Genomic DNA, 22975 nt, shown 5'->3' on the forward strand with positions numbered 1-22975 from the left:
CCCAAAGGAAGCCCGTCCTGTCGGGTCTCTCCCCCTCCCGACCCCAGGGACCACCATCTGGACATGTCCGGGATCCGCCTGCTCTGGCCCTCCCGTGGTCTCCTGTGACCCCGTCCCCTCCTCACGCCCTCCATGGCCGATGGCAGCGCCTTCCTTCACAGTGCAGACGGGCCACGTGCGCTCCGGGCTGTTCCCATGGTTTGGCAGTTGTGACGCCACGAAGCCGCTTGAGAAAACATTCAGAGTCCGTCCGAATTCAAATCAGAGAGCTTTGTGGACCTGGCCAGGACTGTCCCCCACCTGTAGAGGCTGAAGCTCTGTGCAGGGCAGCCTTTCCTGGCCTGGGTCTTGGGAATTTCAGGAGGAAAACCGCCGCTCGGGGACTTTCCTTAGCGTCATGCAAGCGAGCCAGTCACAGCAGCCAGGACGGCGGTCAGCACGGCGCCTCAGACAGCCGCATCTGGGGTCTGAGAAGGGCCCCCCCTACAGCCGTCTCCTGGGCTCGTGGCTAGCGGGGGCGAGAATCCACTCCCGAGCCTTGGGTCACACGACCACCGCGTCCTGGGTTGGGTACAAAGTACAGAAAGCAGTACAGGATCAGGACCCAGGAACAGCCTGTGACAGTGTTTACAGAAGGCAGCCAACGAGTCTCGGGCCTCTGTGGCCCCTCTCGCCAAATCTCACTCTACGGTCGGTGCCGCTGCTACCTGTCACTGTGGCCTGCACGCTGGCTGACCGTGTTGATCAGGTCACACCACGACACAGTGTCCTACTGCCGTCCACACCTGCGTGGAGGCCCGTGGGGGCCTGCGGGTGGCAGGTTTGGGGAGCCCTCCTAGCTGCAGTGGCTCTTCCTGGCTGGCGAACGCAGGGGCCTCCTCCAGGGAGACGCGGCAGACCCGCCGTCCTGCCCACAGACTCGGGCCTCTCTGGCAGGCCACTCTGCTAGCTGAGGAGACCTTGTGCAGACGGGAAGAGGCCCCCTGGGCAGCCGCGGAGGCCGCCACCACTCCCAGCGCCCGCGGTGAGCAGCCCACACAGCTGTGCAGGGCAGCCCTGCTACCAGCAACCAGAAGTGGTCCATTGGCACGGGGGGCCCTGCCCAGTGCAGCTGGCACTCCTGAGAGCAGGCGCCGCGCACAAGTGTCGCCTCCTCTCTCCTGGGGCAGACCCACTTCGCCCCCGCCCAGGCGCCCTGTGGAGGAAACGCTCCACCCGCGAGAGGACAGGAGCACGGGGCCTGGTGAGCCAGCAGGTGCCTGGGCCTTGCTGGGAGCTCCGTGTGGGCTCCGAGGCTGACCCCATGCCCGACCCCGTGCCCAGAGCTGGGGGTGGGAGGGCCACAGGCCCCTGCAGCGCTGCATGGGCCCCGCCTCCTCCTCAGGAGCTGCCAGCTAGTGACTGAGCACGAGTGGCGGCCAGCCGCCATGGGACAGGCAGAGCGCAGGACAGCAAAGTGCCCGGCCCATGGCGGGGAAGGGGTGCTCCCCCGGGACTTAGCCCATGTGTGTCCTGGACAGTCCTGACCCTCCACCCCTTTCAAGGGCAGTGTCCATGCACAGGCGGTCATTCTGAGCACGGCAGGAGGAACACCGCCCGCAATGTCCTTGTCCCTCGACAGGCCTCGTGAATGTCTCTGGGGCCCCAAGGACTGGCCATGGCCTCTGCTCCTTTCCCGACTGCGGAGGGGAGGCCCCTCGCAGTCCTGGCTGGTCTCGCTCCGTGGGGAGGGGTCCTTTCTGGGTGGCGGCCTCCCTGGGGACGAGCAGGGCGAGTACAACGCACAGGAACTGAAGTCCCTTCAGGACGCGCCATGGGACCGGCTCTCCCGTCGGGTGGCCGCAGGGCAGCCAGAGTCGCGGAGGCGTTTCCAGAAGGCCGAGGGGAGCCCTGTGGAGTGTCCGGCCCTGAGGGGAAGTGACGGGTCACCCCGCCCAGGGCCTGCCCCAGCCCAGCTCGGAACCAGCCTGAGTTGGGCCGGGACCAGAGGAGGAAGGCAGGGCAGGGGTGCGGGCGCTGGCCGGCTGCTCGGGAGGCCTCCTGCCTGCTCTCAGCAGGAGAGGCCGAGGCTCTGGGTCACCCTCCTGGGGAAGGGGCCAGAGCCCAGCTAAGCCCTGAGGGCCCCCCGCCCAGCCAGAAGGACCCCCAACGGCCAGCGCTGCTGCATCCCCCACGTCGCGCTCAGCAGCCCCCGCCTGCCGAGACCCCTGGGGGGCAGGTGGGCCGTGGGCACCCCCTTCCTCGTCTTTGTGGCCTCCATCAGTGTCCACCTCCACACTGTCCCGAGGCAGGGCTGCTCCGGTTTCCCCTTGGGAGAGAGGAGATGTCCCCGGCTTCCTCTCACTCGAACCCCTCTGTACATGGGGGGCACCAGCCACCTCTTCGCAGAGTACTTGTGGGGACTCAGTGACCACCGTGAGGTCCTTGGCACAGGGACAGCCATGGCAGGGGCCCAGCTCCTGCTGGCCCTTGACGTCGCACTGCCCATCACACTCAGGCATGGCCAGGCCCTCCGGCTTCCTGGGTGCCACCCTGGGCCTGGCCCTCCCCCGGCCTCACACGCCACCCAGCGCAGCCGTGCTCAGCAGGCAGAGTGACAGAGAGCCTGGGGACAGGGGAGGCTCCGTCCAGGGCTGGTTGGCCCCTTGCTCTGGCCTGGGCGAGGTGGGCGTCGCGGCAGGAACGTGTGGTCGGCGAGGCTGTCCCCTCATGGCAGCCGGGAGCCGAGAGAGAGGGAAAGGCCAGGTCCCAATGTGTCCTGCGGCCAGCCGCAGCGTCCAGCAGCACCAGGGGGGACCAGTCCTGCACACTGAAGATCCAAGTCACCACGGACGGGAGGAGGCACGGCTTCCGGCAGTGAGGGACAGGTCCCCTGGCAGTCACCCGGGCTCTCTGGGGCAGCCTCTGTGTGACACTCCTCCGGTGCTTGGGTCTGAAATGACAGGGACAAGGCGGCTGCCGAGGGGCCGTCTGCACATGCTCCACGGGCCAAGAGCTCCGCTCTCGCAGGACGAGAGGCTGCCGTGGGGGGCTGCCAGGCCACCGCACAGGAGGAGGGACGCTGCTCCAGGGCGCAGGTGGCCTCTGAGGAGGGCGAGCCCCAGGCTGGGCGGGCTCCCGTGGGCGCTGGTCTCAGGCGGCCCTGTGTCTAGGGAGAGGAGCGTCTGCACACAGCCCTGACCCCGGGCTCAGCCCGGTGCCCCAGCCCCTGAGTTTGCCTTTGTCTGCAAGAAAGCTGCCGGGTGGATGCCAGGAGCGCCAGCCCCGTGACCAGGCCCAGGCCAGGCTGCAGGCTGAGGTGTGAGGACAGGCTCCTGAGGCCCAGGGACAGGCCTGGTACTACGCGCATGCTTTGCTGCAGGAACAGAGAGAGCGGCCACCCCTCTGGCCTGCCCCGGGGCTGCAGGTGCCCCAGCCCAAGCTCAAGCCTTCCAGCCCTGGGGGGGCTCCTTAAGGGTGTGGCCTGAAGCAGGCCTGGAGGGAGTGCCTGAGTGAAGGGGCCGCCTGTGGTGGCTCCTGGATAGGGCAACGGTAGTCACCAAGTGAGGAGCCGCAGCCTCAGGCCAGCAGTGCTGGGTGGCTGCTGAGGCCCAGGCCTCAGGCTCTCCCCGGCCACTCTTCTCACCACCCCCCACGGCCGTGACCTCTAGGGCCTGCAGGGCGGGATGTCCGTGTGAGCGGGCTGGGCGAGGCCCTGGGTGGAGCTGGTGGCCCCGGGCTTCAGAGGCCCAGCCGCAGCCTGCAGCCCTCAGGCCGGCAGAGAGGCTCTGACAGCTTCCTCATCAAACCAGGCTTTGAATGAACCTCGACGGGAGATGAGCTGAGACTCAAATCTGGCCCCGTCCTGTACAAGGGAGGCCGGAAGGGAGCCTGCCTGGGGAGGACCCAGCCCCGGCCCCCACCCAGGGCACTGCCCGTTTGTGACTTTCCAGAAATGAGGGCCCTCGGGAGGTTTCATGAGAGCTGCGCAGTCAGACATCCGCCCCAGTCAGGAGGCTGGGGAGAGAGGACGGCTCCAGGCCAGGCTTGGCGGCGCAGCTCAGTGGGAGCCCGTGTGCCCAGAGGCACAGGCCTGGCTCCGTCCCCAGCACCTCCAAAGAAAAGAGCTCTCGGCCTGAGCCTCCCCAGAGCCCCTCAGGCAGCAGGAAGCCGTCTCTGAGGAGGCCCAGGCTGCAGAGGCAGCACAAAACAGAGGCCGCGGCAGCTCGGACCCCTGCTGGCAGGCCCAGGAGGCTGCAGCTCATGGAGCCACGTGCCCCGAGGGACAGGCAGCTGAGCCAGGCGCCATGGCTGTCGGGAACCCAGGCCAGAAGCACTAGAGCCAGCAGCCCACGCAGGCCACGGAACCTCGAGACCACTGAGGAAATCGGAGGGCGCGCTCCACGTGGCCACTCTGTTCAGCTGTTTGTGAGATCCGCCAGCAGGAGCCCGGCTGGGTGCCCAGGCTCAGCCCCAGGGAGGGCACGTGGCAGCAGTCAGGGGAGCAGCCTCACGGGGCCGCGTCTCCATCTCCAGGATGTGTTGTTACGTGGGAAGGCGAGCGAGAGGGAGTGTGACCAGCAGCTGCTCGGTCACAGGGAGGCGGGGGGGGGGCGGGCATGTAGGCATGTTCACACACCACGGCACACACGTGTCACATGCACACACGGCACACACGTGCTCACAGGCACACACGGCACACACGTGCTCACAGGCACACATAAATATTTGGTGCTTTCTTCTTTTGAATGTAAGAATGATCCTACAAAACGTCTTGCTCACTGTTCCCTGGGGTGAGCAAGGTGTACAAGAAGAGAAGCCCCCTCATGGCAGCCAGGAGCCCAGAGAGAGGACAAACTGGTTTTTAGATTTGATTTTGAAATTGGGTAAATATTTCATGTAATTCCAAAATGCAGTTAATCAAAACCATTTTTAAATCTCTAAAATCCCAAACAAAATAATGTAAATGAATACAACTGCAGACGGAGTTAATGGCACTGTATGGAGAAACCATTCCTGGGGACAGTGTGTGCCTCACGGCAGACCACAGGGACGCCGGCTGTTTCAGCAGTGCTCATCGAGCTCGAGGGGATGTTGAAGCTGAGCTGGGAGCTCATGACAGGCTGGTGGGTGAGTGACAGATGACAGGCCGGGCCAGACTTGCAGCCATCAGAAACCTAGATTCTCAGCCAAGAGAAAGAGCCCCCCGCGTGCAGCCCCGGCCACGCTGAGCAGCTGACAGGCAGTGAGCCGGCGAAGGGCCTGGAGCGGGTGTCGCGCACAGAGCGAGGGCCACAGGAAGTTCCCAGGAAGCGAGGCGCAGAGGCTGCCCCGACTGGAGCGTGTGAGAGAACAGGGACAGGCATGCAGGCCGAGGTCCCGATCCCTAACCCCAAGCCCAGAATGACCCCTAGTGTGAAGCTTCAGACCTTGTTGCGGGAAGCAGACGGGTGAGAAGCAGCACCAGCCCTGGAGGGCAGGAGACCCGGGCCCCAGAACGGAGCCACATCCTGAGCCTGACCCCAGTTCCTCACCACATTCATAGGTTATTGGTGTCATCTACCCTTGGGGCTTTTTTCCTCTTTTAAAAACATTTCCTGATCCTCGGGGTGAAGGCCCGTGCGGGGTCCCCAACAGGAAGCGCCTCACAGAAACGGGAAAGAGGGCCCTGTTCCCAGGCGTCTCTTCAATCCCGAGTGTGTCTAGATGTCAACGGGGCAGCCAGACCCGCAGGGCAGTTACCTACAACCCAAAAGGCAGGCCCTGATACCAAGTGCCGTGCAGGCCCCCAGGCCTGCTGCTGCCGCTGCTGCTGCTGCTTTTATTATTATTATTTTTTGTAACCAGGGATTGAACCCAGGGCCCTCGGCCTGAGCCCCATCCCAGCCCTTTCCTGTATTTTACTTACAGACGGGGTCTCGCTGAGTTGCTTAGGGCCTCCCTAAGTTGCTGAGGCTGGGTTTAAACTTGAGATCCTCCTGCCTCAGCCTCCCGACCACTGGATTACAGGTGGGTGCCACCACACTGGGCCCAGACATTGGCTTCTTGTCGTGACATTTTTATAGTGTCACCTCACAGCCAGGTCTGGTCTGGCATCACAGCTGGAGCCCCCACACCGTGGGGCGTGGTGAGCACTCACTGGCAGGCCGTGTGCAGGCGCACGTGGAACATGAGGCGGCTCCCCCCTGAGGTTCTCCCACATGGGAAAACATGGCCCTGTCTGGGAAAACCCAGATCCAAAGCACTCCTGGTCCCAGGCACCGCTGGCCAAGACCAAGGATGGCCTCTGGTGGCCTGGAGCTCCCGGGGAGCTGGGGGAAGCAGTCGGCTCACAGGGCCACCGCGACGCAGGGGCCCAAGCTGCTCACAGGTGCCCGAGGGTGGGCTGCCACACGACTCCCTCCACAGAGCGCAGGAGAGCGGTGAGAGTGGAGGGGCCCGGTGACCAAGGCCACCGCCCACCACCAGAGTCAGGTGATAGCGGGCACCCGAAGGTGATGAGAAGGGCTTCACCCGTGTCCCCCACCAAGCCCGCGCCCTGCCTAACCAAGAGGAAACGCAGTCCCCGCTGGAAGTAGTCTACAAAAGACCTGCCCATCAGGGTCACCAGAACCAAAGACGAAGTGTCCACCCAGCCAAGAGGACCCTGACGAGATGTGATACCAAGTGCTGTGTAGTGCCCTGAACCTGGGGTCGGGTGGAGATGAGCCTCTCCAGGTGTATGTGGGCCCAGGGAGTGACGTGGCGTTTGGGTCATTAACGACCACCGCACCACAATCGCGCACAGGAGGTCAGCAGTGGGCGGAGTGGACTCCATCTCCCCGGGGGCTCACAGCGTGGCCTGTTCAGACACAAAGGACACTGGTCGAGCTCTGGGACTTAACAGATGTGCTTTCCAAACACCCCAGGCTCACAGACCAGGTGCATCTTAAAGAACTGGTTGCTCTGAAGGGACCCGCTCCCTAACCTGAAAACCCGTGAGTGGAGGAAGCAGGCCTCCCTCTGCCTTCCCACAGACTGTCCCCGCGGGCGGCCGGGCAGTTCTAGAGGTCAGTTTCTCTTCAAAATCGGTTCCGACCGGGCTGGGGCTGAGTGGCAGTGCTTGACTTGCACGTGCAAGGCCCTGGGTCCAATCCTCAGCACCACGTAAAAAAAACAAATAAAGAGATGGTGTCCATGACAACTAACAAAGTACTTAAAAAAAGTGTTCCAACCGAGGGTGGAGGAGGAGAGAACCCGGCTCCCGCACGTGGCAGCCCCGGAGAGGAGGGGTCCCAGGACCCCACGGCCCACACTGGCCAGGCGTCTGGCTGGCGGCACCGGGGCCACTCACAAGTCAGACCACCACAGAGAGACCCAGCCAGACCTCGGGGCTCCCCACGCGCCTGCACACGGCGCGGGAGCCTCACACCTGCGGGGGCCACGCCCCCACCATGGCTGAGGTGAGCCCGGAGGGCCCAGGGAGGTGGTGACTGCATGTCCCCAACTAAGGCGCAGCCGGAGGCAGAGGAAGGGAGCCCAGAGGAGGAGGAGGGCATGCTGGCCAGAGGCAAAGGGGGTCTCCGTCAGCCGCCACTCAGATGACCAGCTGTGAACTCAGGACAGAATGTGACGGGCCTGGTGTGAAGAGTCAAGGGCTCTTCTCAGGATGACAGAGGTGCTGTGTTTACGTTCGTGAGCCTGCCTTCTCACAAACATCATGCTGCGTCGCCCGACACGGGTCACGCCTGCAGTCCCGGGCGGGAGGCTAAGGCAGGAGGATCAGGTTTAAGGCCAGCCTCAGCAATTTGGCAAGGCCCTGTCTCAAAATAAAAAATAAAAAGGGCTGGGAACGTGGCTCAGTGGTGGAGCCCCTGGGTTCAGTGTCTGGACCCAAAAACAACCCCAGAAAGTGCTGAGCTGCTTCAGGTTCCCAGTGAGACCCCGGGCGACGTTCCACGGGGGCAGGGGGAGGCCCTGGGACCAGTGGCTTTGGACTTGTGATCCTCCTGCCTTGGCCTCCCAAAATGCAGGCGTCACAGGTGGCCACCACTGTGGCTGTGTTTATTCTGTAAGCGGAAGCTGCTCATGGACATAGTCCAGCCTGTCCACGTCCTTTGAGGGTTGTGTGCCTGCGCTGTGTCCGGATGTCTGGATACTCGGAGTCGCGCAGACCTGCTGCTGCGTGGTCGGCAGGTTTACAGTCCCACGGTTCACTGGGACTCCACTCATTTGTTGATTCTAGGAGAGGCTTCGGGTCTGTGTCCAGGTCCACAGTCGGCGGGGGGCCCAGCTCTTCCTGCTACGTGTGTCGAAGGCTGTCCTTACCCACAGAGCGGCGCTGCGGTGCCAAGGGCAGGTGGCCATTTCCACGTGGCCTCCTTATGGTCCTCTGTTCCGTCTCGTTGGTCCAGTGGGTCTCTGCCGGTACCTGGCCTTGATTACTATCGCCTGACAGCAGGTCTTGGAGTCTTGTGGCCCCAGCTGGGGACTTTCTCCTCCTTCGTATCATGTTTCTTACTTGGGATCTTTTAGCCCAATCAGTTTCTCAGTTTCACTACACTGAGAAATACTGCCGCCACGGAAGTCAGACTTAGAGACGGGGGGGGGGGGGGGGGGGGGGGGGGGGCTGCGGACACCCGGTGAATTGACAGGAAAGGGCTGGTGCACAGGAACACGGCGAGGACAAGGGGAGGGCTGGGTGCCATCAAGCCCGTGGGCTGAGGTCAAGGAAGGCACTGCAACCTGTGCAGAGGACCACCCCAGCCCGGGAGTTAAGGACGTCACAGCAGGTGTGAGACCTCTGAGAGGCGACTAAAGGAGAAATCGTTGAGATCTCTCAGAGAGAAGGAAAGGGTGGGAAATGGAGGGGCACCTTCGAAAACAAAGGACGGCCCCAGAAGGCCTAGGGTGACCGCGAGGAGCCTCAGGGAGAGCAGGAGGCGGGGGCGCTAGAGGAGCAACTGGGGACCCTCTTGGAGCTGAGGGACAGGTTGTCTGGGTGACGGCCACACCAGGCTCAGGGGAGCTCCAGGGACCCTGCAGCGTGGGCTCTTACGAGTCAGCAGATCCCACGCTGGAGCCGGGAGTCCCAGGCACAGGACCAAGGTGACCGCCTTCAGGCCCTCGGGCAGTCCTGGCAGTGAGCACAGGGAGCGCAGCCTCCAGTGTCCCGAAGAGCGCGAGCGCCTGCTGGATGTGCCCGGCCCCGGGTCCTGCCCTCCTCTTTCCTTCTTTGCGGTTGGCTCCCTTCGGCCCAGGCTCTGCTAGGTGTGGACATCATGTGACGGTCACGTCCCCCTTCTGAATTTCCTCTTGCCATCATGAAACGTCACTCTGCTCTTCTGGTGCGCCTCCTTCCAAAGGCTCCGTTGGGGCAACTCCAGCGAGGTGGCTGCTCTCGCCGTACCGTCGGTCTCCTAGAATGGGCAGCCCAGTGGGGGGTCGCTGATGATTTGTGGTGTGGCCATCGGACACTCTAACCCCCAGGTATATGTCAATGTCACCCAAAAGGAACACCCTGGACCCCAGCAGCTGTCCCGGCCCCGCACCGCACTCTGTGGCCCTTGTGAACTCTGGGCAGGCTTTCACAGGGACACGTGCCATCGGCACTCTTGGGGACATGCCAATGGATCTCTGGGTTGTGTAGTGACCTTGTATTTAAACTGAGACGAACGCGCCCAAGTGCTGCTCTAGTGGCGGAAGGGACGGGGTTGCAGCTGACATCCACCCACCAGGGCCCGTCTCCCTTTGTACCCTTTCAGCCCCTCGGGGCTTTGGGAAGCGCCGAGACGGCACACTCGGTCTTTCCGATCCACCCCGTGTGGTGCTTATCCCTGGAGTCTTACCCACTGACACCTGATCTAACCCATGCTGTCCATCCACGCTTACCGGTCAGTTTCCAGACTGTCTGCTTCTGTCTGCTTCCCCTGCCGCCTTGGTTGCTGTCCCAGGCTGTTGTGACCTACCCATGGGCTCTCGCGTGTCCTCCACACCTCCTGGTGCTGGCCTAGGGTCACAGCCTTAGCTTCTTGGTCTGAGTGGACTTCACATAGGATCCGCACCTGGACACGTGGTGCGCCCGCTGTGCCTCTGCCCGCCCGCGACTCCCCCAAGACCGTGCTGCTGATCTGCGTCCCTCACGTCTCTTTTGAACTAAGAGGGAAAACAGGCTCCTGTGTCCTCGGGTTCACCCGCTCCGACGGCCCCCACGACCTCGCCCCACAGACCCTCCTCTGCCTGCTCTCTGGTCAAATCTGTTGGTAACAAATAGCTTTGTTTTTTTATTTCCCTATACAGGTCTTAGCTTTGCCTTCGTTCTTTTAAAATATTTCCATCAGGTACAGAAAGTTCTTTCCTTCCCACGTTTTTAAGGGTGGCCCACCCACCGTCCTCTGGCCTGCAGAGTTTCAGATGTGAAGTCTGCAAGCACTCGGGGCGCCATCCCGCAAGCTGGGCCCTCTTCTCTGGCTGCTTGAGCGTCTCCCCCTTGCCTGGGCTCTTAGCAAAACGTGGCCCTCTGGGGTTCTTTCCTGGTTGGGATTCACTGTTTTGAATCTATAAATTAATGTTCCTCGCCTGCCTGGGAAGCTTTTGCCCAAAATATTTTTTTCTGATTCATTTTCTCTCTCCTCTACGACTCTAACTTCCCCCCTTCTAGGGCTCTACCCCTATGTTACCCTTTGATATCGCTCCCTAAGTCGTAAGAATCTGTTCACTCTTTTAAAAACCTGTTCTCCTCTCGTCTTCAGAGTGGACAGGTTCTGTTGGTGGATCACTGGCTCCTGACTCTTTCATATCTATTCTGCTTTTAAACCCATCCAGAGCATTTTTTAAATTTCAGATATTTCTTACTTTTAATGCTTTCAGCTAGTTCTCTCCATTTTATTTCTCAAAATTCCCTATCTTTTATTCATTATAAGTATATTCTCCTTTATGTAATTTAGTATTGTGATAATAGCTGTTTCTAAAGTCCTCATCTGATAATTGTAACTTCGGGGGCATCTCTGAGTTTATTAGGTTTGAATTGTATCCTGAATATTGTGAATGCTGTGCCGCGGCCACTCTGGGTTCTGCTGTATTCCCCAGATGAACATCCATGTTTTTGCTGTGACTGATCGTTGGCTTGGTTAGCCCCTGTGTGGCCTGCAGGGGCAGCTCAGCTTCCCCACAGGTGCGTGGCCTCACTGCAGTGGCTGATGTCTGGGTCAGCCCTGTGCCCACACAGTTGACACTCCCTGGAGACCTGGGGGTGCACACAGAACATGGGGCCACATTTCTGCCCTCTCTGCTGGGAGTCTCCCCTGGCTTTGGCAGCTGTGGCCACCCTGGGTTCTGCCCTCTGATTTCCCACACTATAACACTGCACTGCTCTGTCAGAGCTGCCGTCTCTCCCACCACACTGGCCCCAAACTTAACAGGTTTCAACTCCACATAAAATCCACCCACCTCTTTTTGGCCTCCAAAGCCTTTAGATGATTGCTTTCCTTGAGGGTTTAGGTTGCGGGTTGTGTTTTGTCTAGACTTTATAAGTGTCACCTACATAATTCATCTTAGGAGCTGACTTTACCTATCCTCCAACCTCATAATTTATACCCAGCCAAACTACCAATTAAATATGAAAATAAAGCCACTTTCAAACAGGCAGTGTGTCCAGAAGTAAGACTTCCAGATTCCTTCCTAAGGAAGTTACTGAAGGGCATCCATACAAAAGAGGAGGCTGTAAAACAAATAAACAAGTGCAATGTGGAGTTTGGGGTTCAATATGTCCCTCATAAGAAAGCATGAAAGAAATCCCCAGGATGTCAGTAAGAGGACAAGAGGCAGAAACGGTGGGTTCTGGCCATGAAGAGCAAAGCACAGTCCTCAAGGGAGACTTCTTCAAGCAGACAGACTTGAAATACCAAATGGGTTTGAACATGTTGAAGAGATTTACATAATTAAGGAAGTGTTTGGATTTGAATTACTGTTAAGTACATAGAAAATTAAATCAATAAAAAAAATCATTTTGCTCCAGGGGAAAAATGTACAGGAAAAAAACAAAGTAATCACAGTTAACTATATGGCTGAACTATGAATAGATATTGCATAGTCATGAAGCAGATCCTGAGCGTTGGTCTACTTAAAATTCTGGTGTATCTGGAGAGTGGTGCGCTGGGAACGGCGGGGGACACCGGGAGGGAGCCAGGCAGGCGGCTCTCAGCTGGGGGTGCCTCTGACCTCCCCTGGGATGCCTGGCGCTGTTCTCAAGCAGGGCAGAGGCCACTGGCTCAGACATCTGTCCATGGGGTGGGGCTTCCTATCCTGGGGTGAGTGTGACAGGGGTCCCCACGGTGTGCTCTGTAGTCTGTGCCGTGACAGTGAGATCTAGGTTCCGGAACATCTCAGGTGCAGGGGTAGCCGTTGGCATCTAGTGGGTAGAATTCAGGGACATTGCTAAACATCCTACAGTGCACACCCACAACAAAGAACAGGTCCAAAATCACAGTAATGCCACTGTTGAGCAATCCCAAGCTAAGCCATCGTTTTCCAAAGCAATGAGCCAGCAGATAATAGCTAAAACGTAAATATCATAGCAACGACAGGCACTTCAAGACAGGGGGAGACGCAGAATCGGCCGAGGAGAGGGCCTCTGCCATAACCAACCTGGAGCAGTGTTAGTCTCTTGGCCTGGAAGGAGTGTGCACAGCTTTGATATTCTGGACAGCGTCACGTGGGAGCATTACTGATGAGGAGGGCGTGCGCTCCGTCTTGGTCCCTGACTGGCTGAATGCCCTGTGGCTTGGGGTCCTGCCACCTCCCTGGACGTGGCTGTGGGGTTCACTCCCTGTCTGTATGTGAGGGTAACGCATGGAGAGGCACGTTGCTCTCTTGCTTTTAACTGGGCCTGGGACTTGGGAGGCTCTCTCTTCTCCAAGGCGGGAACTCCAGGAGCCTCAGTGCTTCCCGGAGCCTGGTGTGGGTGCAGCAACTCCCCCCGGTGGCAGCATGCCAGAATTGCAGGTCCAGGATTTTGAGTGAGTTTGGGATGCCAAGCGGGCAGGTGAGGCACCAGCAGGCCTCCCTACTCCGGGTCTCTGTCAGCACATGAGCACCCCGTGGCCTCTGCCTTAGGGACGGGCTGGCTCTGAAGACCCACGGCCGGCTAAGCTGGCTTTGGCCTGTCCACAGGCTGGGAGGCATGGGACTCAGCTGGTGGCCCTCTGCGCTTGCTGTGGTAGACAGGGACTCCCTGCACAGGTCCTGCGGCATTTCCCACCAGCGAGGCCCAGGTGGCGGGTACTGCGGGCACCGTGTGCCTTCGTCCTGCTCGTCTTTCTTTTTAAGACATCTTTTTAGTCGCAGATGAAGGCAATACCTTTATTAATCTCCCCTGTGCCGAGGCTCAACCCCATACCTCCCACGTGCGAGGCGAGCGCCCCACGTCCAGCCCCTGCCGCCCTGCTCTTCTTGTGGAGTGTGTGCCCTTCCAGCCGCAGTGGCCTCGCGTGCCTCGGGCAGGTGCCCCAGAGCCCACCCAGGCCAGGGCAAAGCGGCCCTGCGCCCGGCTCTGACGGAGGGTGCCTCTCCTCTGGGGAAGGCGCTGTGCCAAGCTCATCTGCTTTCCAGAGCAGGGAGCTCTCCAGACCTGGTGGAGGGGCGAGGACGAAGAGAGACCGAGGTCAGAGCACCGCTGCGGGGTGCTGCCACCCCTGTGTCCCTGCAGCTTGAGAAGCCCGTCCCTTTGTCCAGGAAAGGGGCTCGCTTTCCCTGAGGAGGGAATCCAGCCTTGGGGACCACTGTGCCACGGCTCACCCCCAGCAAGACATCCCTGCACAGGTGGAGGGAGACGGGCACATGGACGCGGCCAGGCCTCATTGTGGGCACACGTCTCCGTAAGGGCCTCTCCAATCTGGGTGGAGTGGGGGTGACCAGTGCCCAAAGGCCTCAGAGCGGGACGGGCAGAAAGCGGGTAGGGCATGGAGCAGGCAGGCTTAAGCCCGGGCCTCGGGGCAGCAGGAAAGGTGACCCAGGTTCCACACAGGCAGCAGGCTAGGACGGACCTGTGTGGGAAGTGTGGGAACCGCCCACTCTGGGCAGGCCTTGTGCCCTGCAGGGTCCCTGGCAGACAGGTGTGCTCCCTGTCCAAATCAGGGCAGGGGACGGGCTGTGGGCAGCCATTTCTCCATCAGGGCCTTCCTGCCCTGGGGACAGCTTGGTGGCCCACCGTGTGCTCTATGCCATGTGGCAGAGCCCAAGTCACACCTGGAGGGTGTGGAGCAGATGGACATTGAGGTGTCCCCACTAGGCCTTGCTGGATGGACAGGCCAGCAGCTCTCGGCTGGCTCAGGAGACGGGAATCCTGGCTCCGAGCACTAAGGCAAGTGTCTGTCACCAGGGCTGTGGGCTTCATGCCGGGGCTGCCTGCAGGCGCCTGAGGGGCCACTGCACCGCCTTTTGCCAACACAGTTTGGGCTGAGGTGAGGGGCTCCCCCCGGGGTCCCCAGACCTCACCTGTGTCCATCTGGTGTGTGGGGTTCAGAGGAACTCGTGGGGTGGTGACATGTGGCCCCTGCCTCTGTGCCACATGCAGAGAGGCCAACGGCAGGCCCCTCACATGTGTTCCTGCTCCCACAGAGGGACAGGCTGTGGGCACAGGGCGAGGTTCCATGTGATCCTGGCTCTGGATGGTCAGCACTGGGTCAGCTCCGTCATCTGCACGTCTCAAATTGAAATCAACTTCACAAATGTCCCCTGGTCTGGTTGAGACCAGTTACCTGCAGGGCTCCTTTTGTCCCCTTCCAACATTCTGAAAGTGGCTGGGGCTGCCATGCTCTCCTAATCGCAGCTCCTCAGGAGCAGGAGGGTCACCAGTTCAAGGCCAGCCTCAGAACTCAGCAAGACCCTGTGTCAACATAAAAAAAGAGAAAAGGCTGGGGCTGGGGCTGCGTGGCAGAGCACTCCTGGGCCCCTGGGCAGTACCTCCAGAGAATGAGACCTCTGTGGAGCCTCCAAAAGCAGCCGGCACCAAGACAAGGACAGCAGGACCCTGGCTCAGTGGTGGCTGGGTGGCCGGAGTCCAGCGCCCCTCCTGGCGTGGAGGGTGCCTACAGGGCCCTGAGGTGGCCACGCTCGTGCCCCTGCTAAATGACGGGAGGCTGGGGGCTCTGCAGAGCCACGACTGTGTGACAGAGGCTGTTGTCCTGCCGAGGGCCCTAGCAAGAAGCAGCACGCCTGGGACCTGCTGTCCCTGAGCTGCCTCATGGGAGAGCAGCCCAGCAGACGCCCTCGGGTGTTGGCTGGGCGTGGCGTGTGGCCTCCGTGTCCTCCTGATGTGGTGCCCCATGCACACCTCCCAGGACACAGGCGTGCCAGCCGTGGGAGGCGGGTGACCTTTGGGGCCCCGAGGTCCCATCACCGTCCATCTGCAGAGGCCTTCAGCACAGGTGCGAGTCCCTGAGCTGCAGGAGAGGCCCCTGTTAGCAGCTCGTCCCTTTGTCCTCCCCTGAGGGCGGCATCTGCCTCTGACCTTCAGAGGAAAGGGTTCCCAGCCCACTAACCTCCCAGACCCAGGAGTAAGTGTCTGCTTCCTCAACAGCCCAGGTCACTCCAGGGCAATGTCCACCACAGACCCTTGGGGAGAAACTCCCGGGAACCAGAGTTCTAGAGAATCAGCTTGGGGCCGTGAGGGTCAGCGGGTGGCATGGGGGCTGCGGGATGGCTAGAGACGGCAGAATGGTCCTGGGGACCTCTCCCCTGCACAGTGCTCCTTCCTCCCATCTGGCTCTCGACTCCCCATGAGAACAGAAGCTCTGTGCGCAGGGACAGATGGCCGGCTGGGTTAGCCCTGGCCTCCCGGCTCCCAGTGCTCACTCACGACTCACGTACTGGGTGGATGAGTGAATGGGCGAGACTCCCAGGCGGGAGTCCCTGTGGACGGGCTGAGTGGAGGGAACCCCAGGAGCAGGAGGTGCCCGAGGTGGCTGCTGCGCCTGCCCTCAGCCAGCTCTCCACCGCCCACTCCAGCTTCTCTCCTCCTGCATTAGCTGGGTCCCTTGTTCGACTCTTAGCAAGTCCAGTGGTGGCTGGCGGTCACCCAGGGACAGGCGTCAGTACTTCTGCACGTAAATGGTCTTGAACTTGATCCTGCAGGTCTGACCCTCCTGCTTCTAGCTGGAGATAGCGTGAGGTGGGCACAGGGCAGAGCGCAGGGATGACAGGTGCGGAGCCTGTTGTCCAGGTGCAGTGTGGTGGCAGGGGCAAGCAGGTGTGTACCCCACAGCACCGGACAACTGCCGCTGGACCGTGTGCACGGCAGGCACCAGACACCTGCCCCGTCCACCCTTGTTGGTCTTGTGTCATCCAGGAGAGCACACAGGGGCACTGCCCCTCCTCCCTGGGCCAGGGCAGCCCCTCCACTCCTGGCACCTTGTTGATCCCCACTTTGTGCCACCTGAGGCTTCCAGATGGGGAAGGGGAGGAGGGGCCATGTCAGGGTCAGCGTGAGAAGCGATTAAGTGCCACAGGTCCCTTTGCCGAGAGGGTGGGCAGCCCGCCTGGACACGCCTGTTGGGTTCTGCAGGGACCTGCAGGCCATGAGAACTGCCCTAAGCCACAGGAGCGAGCACTGGGCACCCCAGAACCAGCTGTCCCTGGAAGCTGCAGAGGGCCCTGGGCCACAGCCAGGTGACCCCACCACGGGCACTTGTCCCAGTTTCCCCCAAAGCACTCTGGCTTCCAGAAGATAGGACTCCACGCTGTCCCCACCTGGCCCCTGCTGCCTTTGCTCCCGCCACTCAGGCCAGCTCCCTGTCTTCCTCCAGGTCAACAACGAGAATGTCGTCAAGGTCGGCCACAGGCAGGTGGTGAACATGATCCGCCAGGGAGGGAATCACCTTGTCCTTAAGGTCGTCACGGTGACCAGGAGTCTGGACCCTGAGGACACTGCCAGGAAACAAGGTACATCCCCTGCAGGGGCCCTGGAAGGGACGCCCACTTCAGGTGGATGGGCCTTCCCTTCAGCTGAGCGCCTCCAGACCTAGGGGGCTGAAATTTGCCCCCCAGCCCCAGCCATGACATTGACCCAGGGTCACCTCCTAGAGTGGAGTGGAACCTGCAGAGAGAGATCAAGCGCCGGCCACTGGTGGGAAGGAGGGGGAGGCCACAGCCATCCTCCTAGCCAGCTCTCCCAGGGACAGCTGCATGGGACATGGGACACCAAGTCCTGTGACAGCAGGAAGGCTGGGCTGGGGAGAGAATGCCCAGAACTGGAGGAGGGGCAGGGACACTGGGAGGCCATCCAGCAGGGGGAGGGGAAGAGCTCCAGCTGTGCACCAGGAGGGCAGAGCCAGCTCCTCCCAAAGCCCCGTCAGCTGGAGCAAGGGACCTGTGTCCCCACTGGGACAGGGTGGGTGTGGGACCTGTGCCCAGCCTGGCAGCTGGTGGCTAAGGGCCTACGGCTGCTGCAGCCACCCAGACTGTGCTATGAGTCTCTCGCAGACGCTGGGGGACAGGGCTGTGCCTCTCTTTCTGCAGAGGTTACACCTGTCCTCCACCCCTGGCCCACAGTGCCTCCCGGCCCACCCGAAACACCTGTGAGGTCCTAACCATCGTGGCCCAGAGTCCCTAGGACCGCAGGGCCCTGCCACATGACTCATCCTGGGCCTCAGTGACACCTGCCTGGCCCCTGGACAGTGCCATGTCCAGGAGCGGGGAATGGAGAGGCCAGGGGGAGGGGCAGCAGGGCCTGGGGTGCTCACACCTGTCTCCGTCTGCCCGTCCAGCTCCCCCACCTCCAAAGCGAGCGCCGACCACAGCCCTCACCCTGCGCTCCAAGTCCATGACCGCAGAGCTGGAGGAGCTGGGTAAGAGCCGCCCTGCCCCGCCCCGCCCCGCCCAGCTCTGCTGCCCTGCACGCCCGCCCCTGCACGGCCCTCGGCTGGCTTGCATCCCCTTGGGTGACGCGCCCTTCCTGCCCTGCATGCCCTGGCAGCTGCGCCCCTGGCAGCTCCTCAGGAGCCCTGCAGGATGTGGTGACCTTTTCTGTTCTCTAACACGTTCTGTCTGGGATTCTGGGGCCTTTCACTGGTGGACAATGGTAAGTGGCCGCAGGGCCCCCATAGCAGCACGTCCACAGCAGCACCCTGCTTCTAGGGCACCCCACAGAGCCCCTGCACAGGCAGGAAGGGCCCAGACCAAGGCTGCAGTGCACGGGGACCTGCACAGATGGCACTGCTCACCAGGCTCAGGGGCAGCACCTTGGAAAGTCTCCAGGAAGCAGACGCTCTGGCCACTTGTCCCCATCTGGTAGACTGGGGACGGTGGCAATTAGCCACACAAGCCATGATGACCTATAAACAGAGGTGGCCACATGGGCTGCCCAGACACTGCACAATACCTCACAGAGTTACCAGAAAGCCAGGGACACCTCTGGAAAGAGGGTGGCTCAGAGCCGGAGAAAGGGAGGCAGCAGTGGCAGCAGGAAGATGGCGGCCAGGGCAGGTCTCATGGGCAGGCGACAGACCTGGGGCAAAAGCGAGCACCCCTCCTTGACGTCTTGCCTGGACAGTGCCTGTGACCGATGCCAGCCTTCCACTGGACACCTCCAGGCCCCCTACCAAAAGCATAAAACAGGCACAGGCGCCCCTCCCCCGACCTTCCCTGGCAGACACCACCCACAAGCTGGGGCGCTCGGCTGCTGTCCTCCTGGGTCCAGGTGTGGAGGCTGGGGCTAGAATCTGAGGCTCAGAGGAGGCTCAGGCTCTTGGAAGAGGCAGCCCTGCTGCAGGGCGCGACCCACCCAGAAACCACAGCCGTCCTCTCCTCTGGCCCCACCTTGACCTCTTGGTCCCTTCAGAACAGCCCATGCATTCCTGCGGGTGCACGGCAGGAGCCGTGGGCATGCATGTGACCCATGATCTGCTCTGAAAGGAGCCATGGGGCCAGGCCCTCTTCCAAGGGGTCATGTGGGGCTCCCTCCTGGACAGCAGGCGATTGGTCTTTAAAGGGGGCTGCTGTTGGAGTTGGAGCAGGACCTGCGCTGGCCCCAGGTGCCCTCTGCAGGCAGGCCTGCTCCCCAGTCCAGCACGGGGCTGTGTGCAGGGTGCGGGAGGAGGCGGAAGGCGCCTTCCCTGCAGGGGCAGGGGGTGGGTTCCCAGGGAGGAAAGAGCCAGCTCTGAGGGCTGTGGGAGAGGACCCTGCCTGGCTCTCCTGCTGGGCCCCAGACCACCCTGAGCTGGGCGGGGCTTCCTGGGCTGCGTGGCTCGGTGGCTCACGGCGCCTCCCTTTCTGTTTGCAAGCCTCAGTGCGGAAGAAGAAGGGTAAGGGAAGTGCTTGTCTGTCTCCAGTCCTCCCGCCATCACACCCCCGAAGAGAACCCCTCTGTGGCCACCTGTGCGTCTAGAGTGTGCCGTGAGCCCCTGTCTTTCCTCTGTGTCGGGGCCACCCAAGGCCCCAGCCTGGACCACGTCCTGCTTGGGTCTGTTCCGTCCCCCGGCCCCCCTGTCTGTGGCCACCCCCAGCGTGCTCTGCATTTCCTCCCTGAGCTTATCCACATCACATGACGTGGAGCCTCCGGCCCCTCGGCCCCTCGGGTGGCCACAGCCATGCCTGCCCTGGCTGGTGACTGCACACTCCCTCTGAGAGCCTTGCCAGAGCCTGGCCACACTGACTGGTCAGGGGGTGCAGGCAGGAGCCCCGGCCCTAGCCCTGACCTGCCGTCTCCTTCACAGTGGGCAAAGACTGTCCCTGTCAACACTCAGTCTCCTTTGTGTGATGGGAAGGGGACTGACTGTGGGGTCTTTCAGAAAGGCTGTCGTGGGCCAGGAGGACAGGCAGACGGGCAGCTGCAGTGGCGGTGAGCAGCTAGGACAAGGCCGGTGTGCACCCCAGGAGCAGAACCCAGCCCTCCTCCAGAGCATCCCCATCTAGGGAGGTACTCTGCTGGCCACGGCCCCCCAGCACAGAGCTGGCAGGGAGCCAAACAGGCTGTAGGCCCTCGCATTCAAAACGCCTCTGCCCCAGGCTGGGAGGGGACCCTAGCAGGGCTCCAGGCATGAGCCTCAGGCCCCACCAGAGGTAGCCTGTAGATCCTGAAGTGGGGCGGGGTGTTGGGTTCCAGCAAGACCAGCACCAGGGCAGGATGGGCACCGGGAGCAGGCTGCGGTGGCCACCTCAGGTGCAGAGCACCAGCCTCTCCTGCAGCAGCCCCTACTTCACTGCCATGGGCCCAGGGTCACCCCTGCATCGAGGCCCTTGAGGGTCCAGGCATCTTGCTGTCATGGGGTCTCGGATCTCTGACCTCGCCTCCACCCAAGGCACAGCCCAGCTTCCCCTGGTGGGAGGCACAGCACCCTGGGCTGCCGGGGCCTGGCCCACAGCACAGCTGGCCAAGGGAGGACCACCATCCAGGAGAAGCCTTGGGACCCGCAGAGGCCAAGCCTCCGTGGGCACCTGTGGCCTCCCCTTAGGGGCACCTCACGCGGACAAAGGCACAGCCGGGCAGAGCCACCCAGAGGACAGGCAGGGGTCCTGGGAGGGAAGCCTGCCTCCCCCTCAGGCAGCATGCACCTGGCTGCAACTCGGAGCTGAAGTGCCCCACCCCAGACAGCACAGGAGGCGGGATGTGGCCCAGTCAGGGGGCTGAGGGCTGCCCCTGCTCCCACAGCCACCAAGCACAGCTCAGCCCCAGCTCCCAGCATGCCCTGGGAGCCTTGCCTCACCTGCCGAGGGCACAGTGCCCTCCAGCCCCTCAGGGAGGCCTGCCCAGGCCAGCAGGGAGCACGCCCTACACCAGGCAGGCTGTGGGCCTTGAGCAGAACCCTGGCCTTCAAACTGGGCTCGAGAGTGTGTCTCCCAGATCAGAGTCTCCACAAATGGGACTTTCCTTGGAAATAAGGTCTTTCTGGTGGAGCCGAGATGCCGCTGTGCCGGGTCAGGAGGGCCCAAAGCCCCAGCCCTGTCCTGGTGAGAAGAAAGCACACGCCAGGGAATCCCGGGGCTTGCAGCAGCCACCGGGAGCCGGGGGCCAGGGAGGACACCTCGCAACAGCAAAGGGGACCATGGCCCTGCCCCACCTCTGCCGTGGACGTCCTGCCTCCAGAACCGAGCCGATAAACTCCTGTCCCCTTGAGCTGCCCGGCTCCCAGTCCTGATTCAGCAACCCCAGGAGACTCGTGGGACAGGGACGCACCCTCATCCCATGACCTCTCGCATGCCCTGCTGCGTGACCCCCAGTTCTTCCAGGCACCTGCCCGAGGCCCCAGACACTGGCACAAGCTCCAGGCAACAAGGCCACCATGGCTGGTCCTAGTGGACACACAGCAGCCCAGGGCGGCCCTGGCAGAGGCAGAGTCTTGAAGGCAGAGCGGGCTGGGGTGGGACGGACTTGCAGGATGGACGGAGACTTCCCATGTTCCCAACACCTCGGGCTGCACCACAGCCTGCCTGGGAAGGAGTGGCCCAGGTCACACCTCCTGCCCCTCCCCCAGCTCTGGGGAGAGGAAGCCAGAGGCGCCCCACGGCAGCACATGGGGCGGCTTCCCTGGGTGTCTGGAGCAGGGTCCCGGAGGAAGCCTGTGCAGTGCTGCCCACTCTTGAGATGGGCACACGCCCTGCCCTGTACGGGTGAGCAAAACCTATGCCCAGTGCCACACAGCAGGGAACAGTGGCCCTGGACAGACAGCCCCCAGGCCATCCCAGGCCCCAGGAAACAGTGGTGTACCCCACTGCTGGAGGGGCTAATGCACCTGTAGAACTCAGACACTTCCAGAACACCTGGTCTTGTCCTCCCCAAGAGCATCCTGAGGAACAAGGGGACATGGGTGCCCGCTCTGAATGGGCCTGGACCTGGAGTCTGGCTGCAGTACCACCTTGCATGGCCACAGGACAAGATGAGTTGCCTGGAGGGGGCTCCCCAGCAGGTTCTTGTAGCCAAACAGCCCCCCGTGGCACCAGGCTTCCCTGTCTGCCAGGCCATTAGGGTCCCCATTCCAGGGGCTTGGGGACATCCTCCTGGTAAACAAAGCAAGCCTTGTCTGGCTCACTAGGCCCAAGGAGAGCAGCATGTGCCCACATCTGGGCACAGTCTTTCTGCACCCGCTCTGTCCACCTGAGGCCCAGGTACTCACAGGCTGGGGGACAGGTGGGCAGGTGGGGGCTGCATCACTGAGAAACACCCAGAAAGTCTGAAAAGCCTGCCCAGAGCCCGCGCTACCCAGGGCCGAGTTCGCGACCCCTGCCCAAGGCGTCTGTCTTGTAAGGAAGGCGTCACCTTGCCTGGAGGCTCAGAACAGAGCCCAGTGGGGACTGTTCCCAGTCACTAAGCACTGCAGGGGGCCAGCCCACTAACCTCCCTGTCCAGGCTCTGAACAGATGACCTGGGCTTTGTGAATCAAGCCTGACCCTCAGGGCCCCAATGAGAGGAGGAAGCTGTAATCTACCTTTGTGTCCTGGTAAACAAGTTCTGAAGGGTGGGGCTGAGTGGCCAGGTCACCAGCTCCCCTGGGCCCCGCAATCCAAGAGACAAAGGGGGAGCCCCCTCTTCCAGCTCAACCCCACAAACAGCACTACCTTCAGACACCGCAAACTTAGTGAGCATAGTTAGGATCCGTAAAAGATGAATCCTGCCCAGTATCAAAGAAATTAGCCCCAAACTCACTCTTACCATAACACTAGCTCTATCCCTAGCCCTAACCCTACCCCTAACCCTAACAAACCATCTTGCCCTCATAGTTCTGTGGGTCTCAGGTGGAGGTGGGAAGGGCAAAGGTCAAGGTGGCCACAGCTTCAAGAGACACTCCTCCTGTGGCAGGAGCACACCAGCTCTCTGGGTGTGACTGGTGAAGATGGTGCCCACCAATGCCCACCACCCTGCTCCCTAGCCAGCCAGACAAGGCAGGCGACCTGGCAGCAGCCCTAGCAATCCCCAAGTGTGTGTCCTGCTGCCATGGACCCCAAAGCTAGACGACCTGTCCAGATGGCTGGCAGGACTGGTGACCCTCGCCTGAGCTCAAGTGTACCTGGTCTCCCAGTCCCTACC

At 61.7% G+C, this 22975-nt stretch overlaps 1 protein-coding gene across 2 annotated transcripts in view; it reads left to right on the forward strand.

Annotated features, from left to right (window-relative positions):
* Shank2 (SH3 and multiple ankyrin repeat domains 2) overlaps window positions 1–22975 on the forward strand; it is a 341817-nt gene that overhangs the window by 301430 nt on the left and 17412 nt on the right. For both annotated transcript variants that reach the window (XM_071615968.1, XM_027944512.3), the window contains 3 exons: window positions 16761–16896; window positions 17721–17801; window positions 19236–19256. In XM_071615968.1, the coding sequence (XP_071472069.1) occupies window positions 16761–16896; window positions 17721–17801; window positions 19236–19256 (238 nt within the window). The remainder of the gene's footprint in view (window positions 1–16760; window positions 16897–17720; window positions 17802–19235; window positions 19257–22975) is intronic.

The sequence above is a fragment of the Marmota flaviventris genome, chromosome 9 (assembly GCF_047511675.1).
Source record: "Marmota flaviventris isolate mMarFla1 chromosome 9, mMarFla1.hap1, whole genome shotgun sequence".
In the NCBI taxonomy this organism is placed as follows: domain Eukaryota; kingdom Metazoa; phylum Chordata; class Mammalia; order Rodentia; family Sciuridae; genus Marmota; species Marmota flaviventris.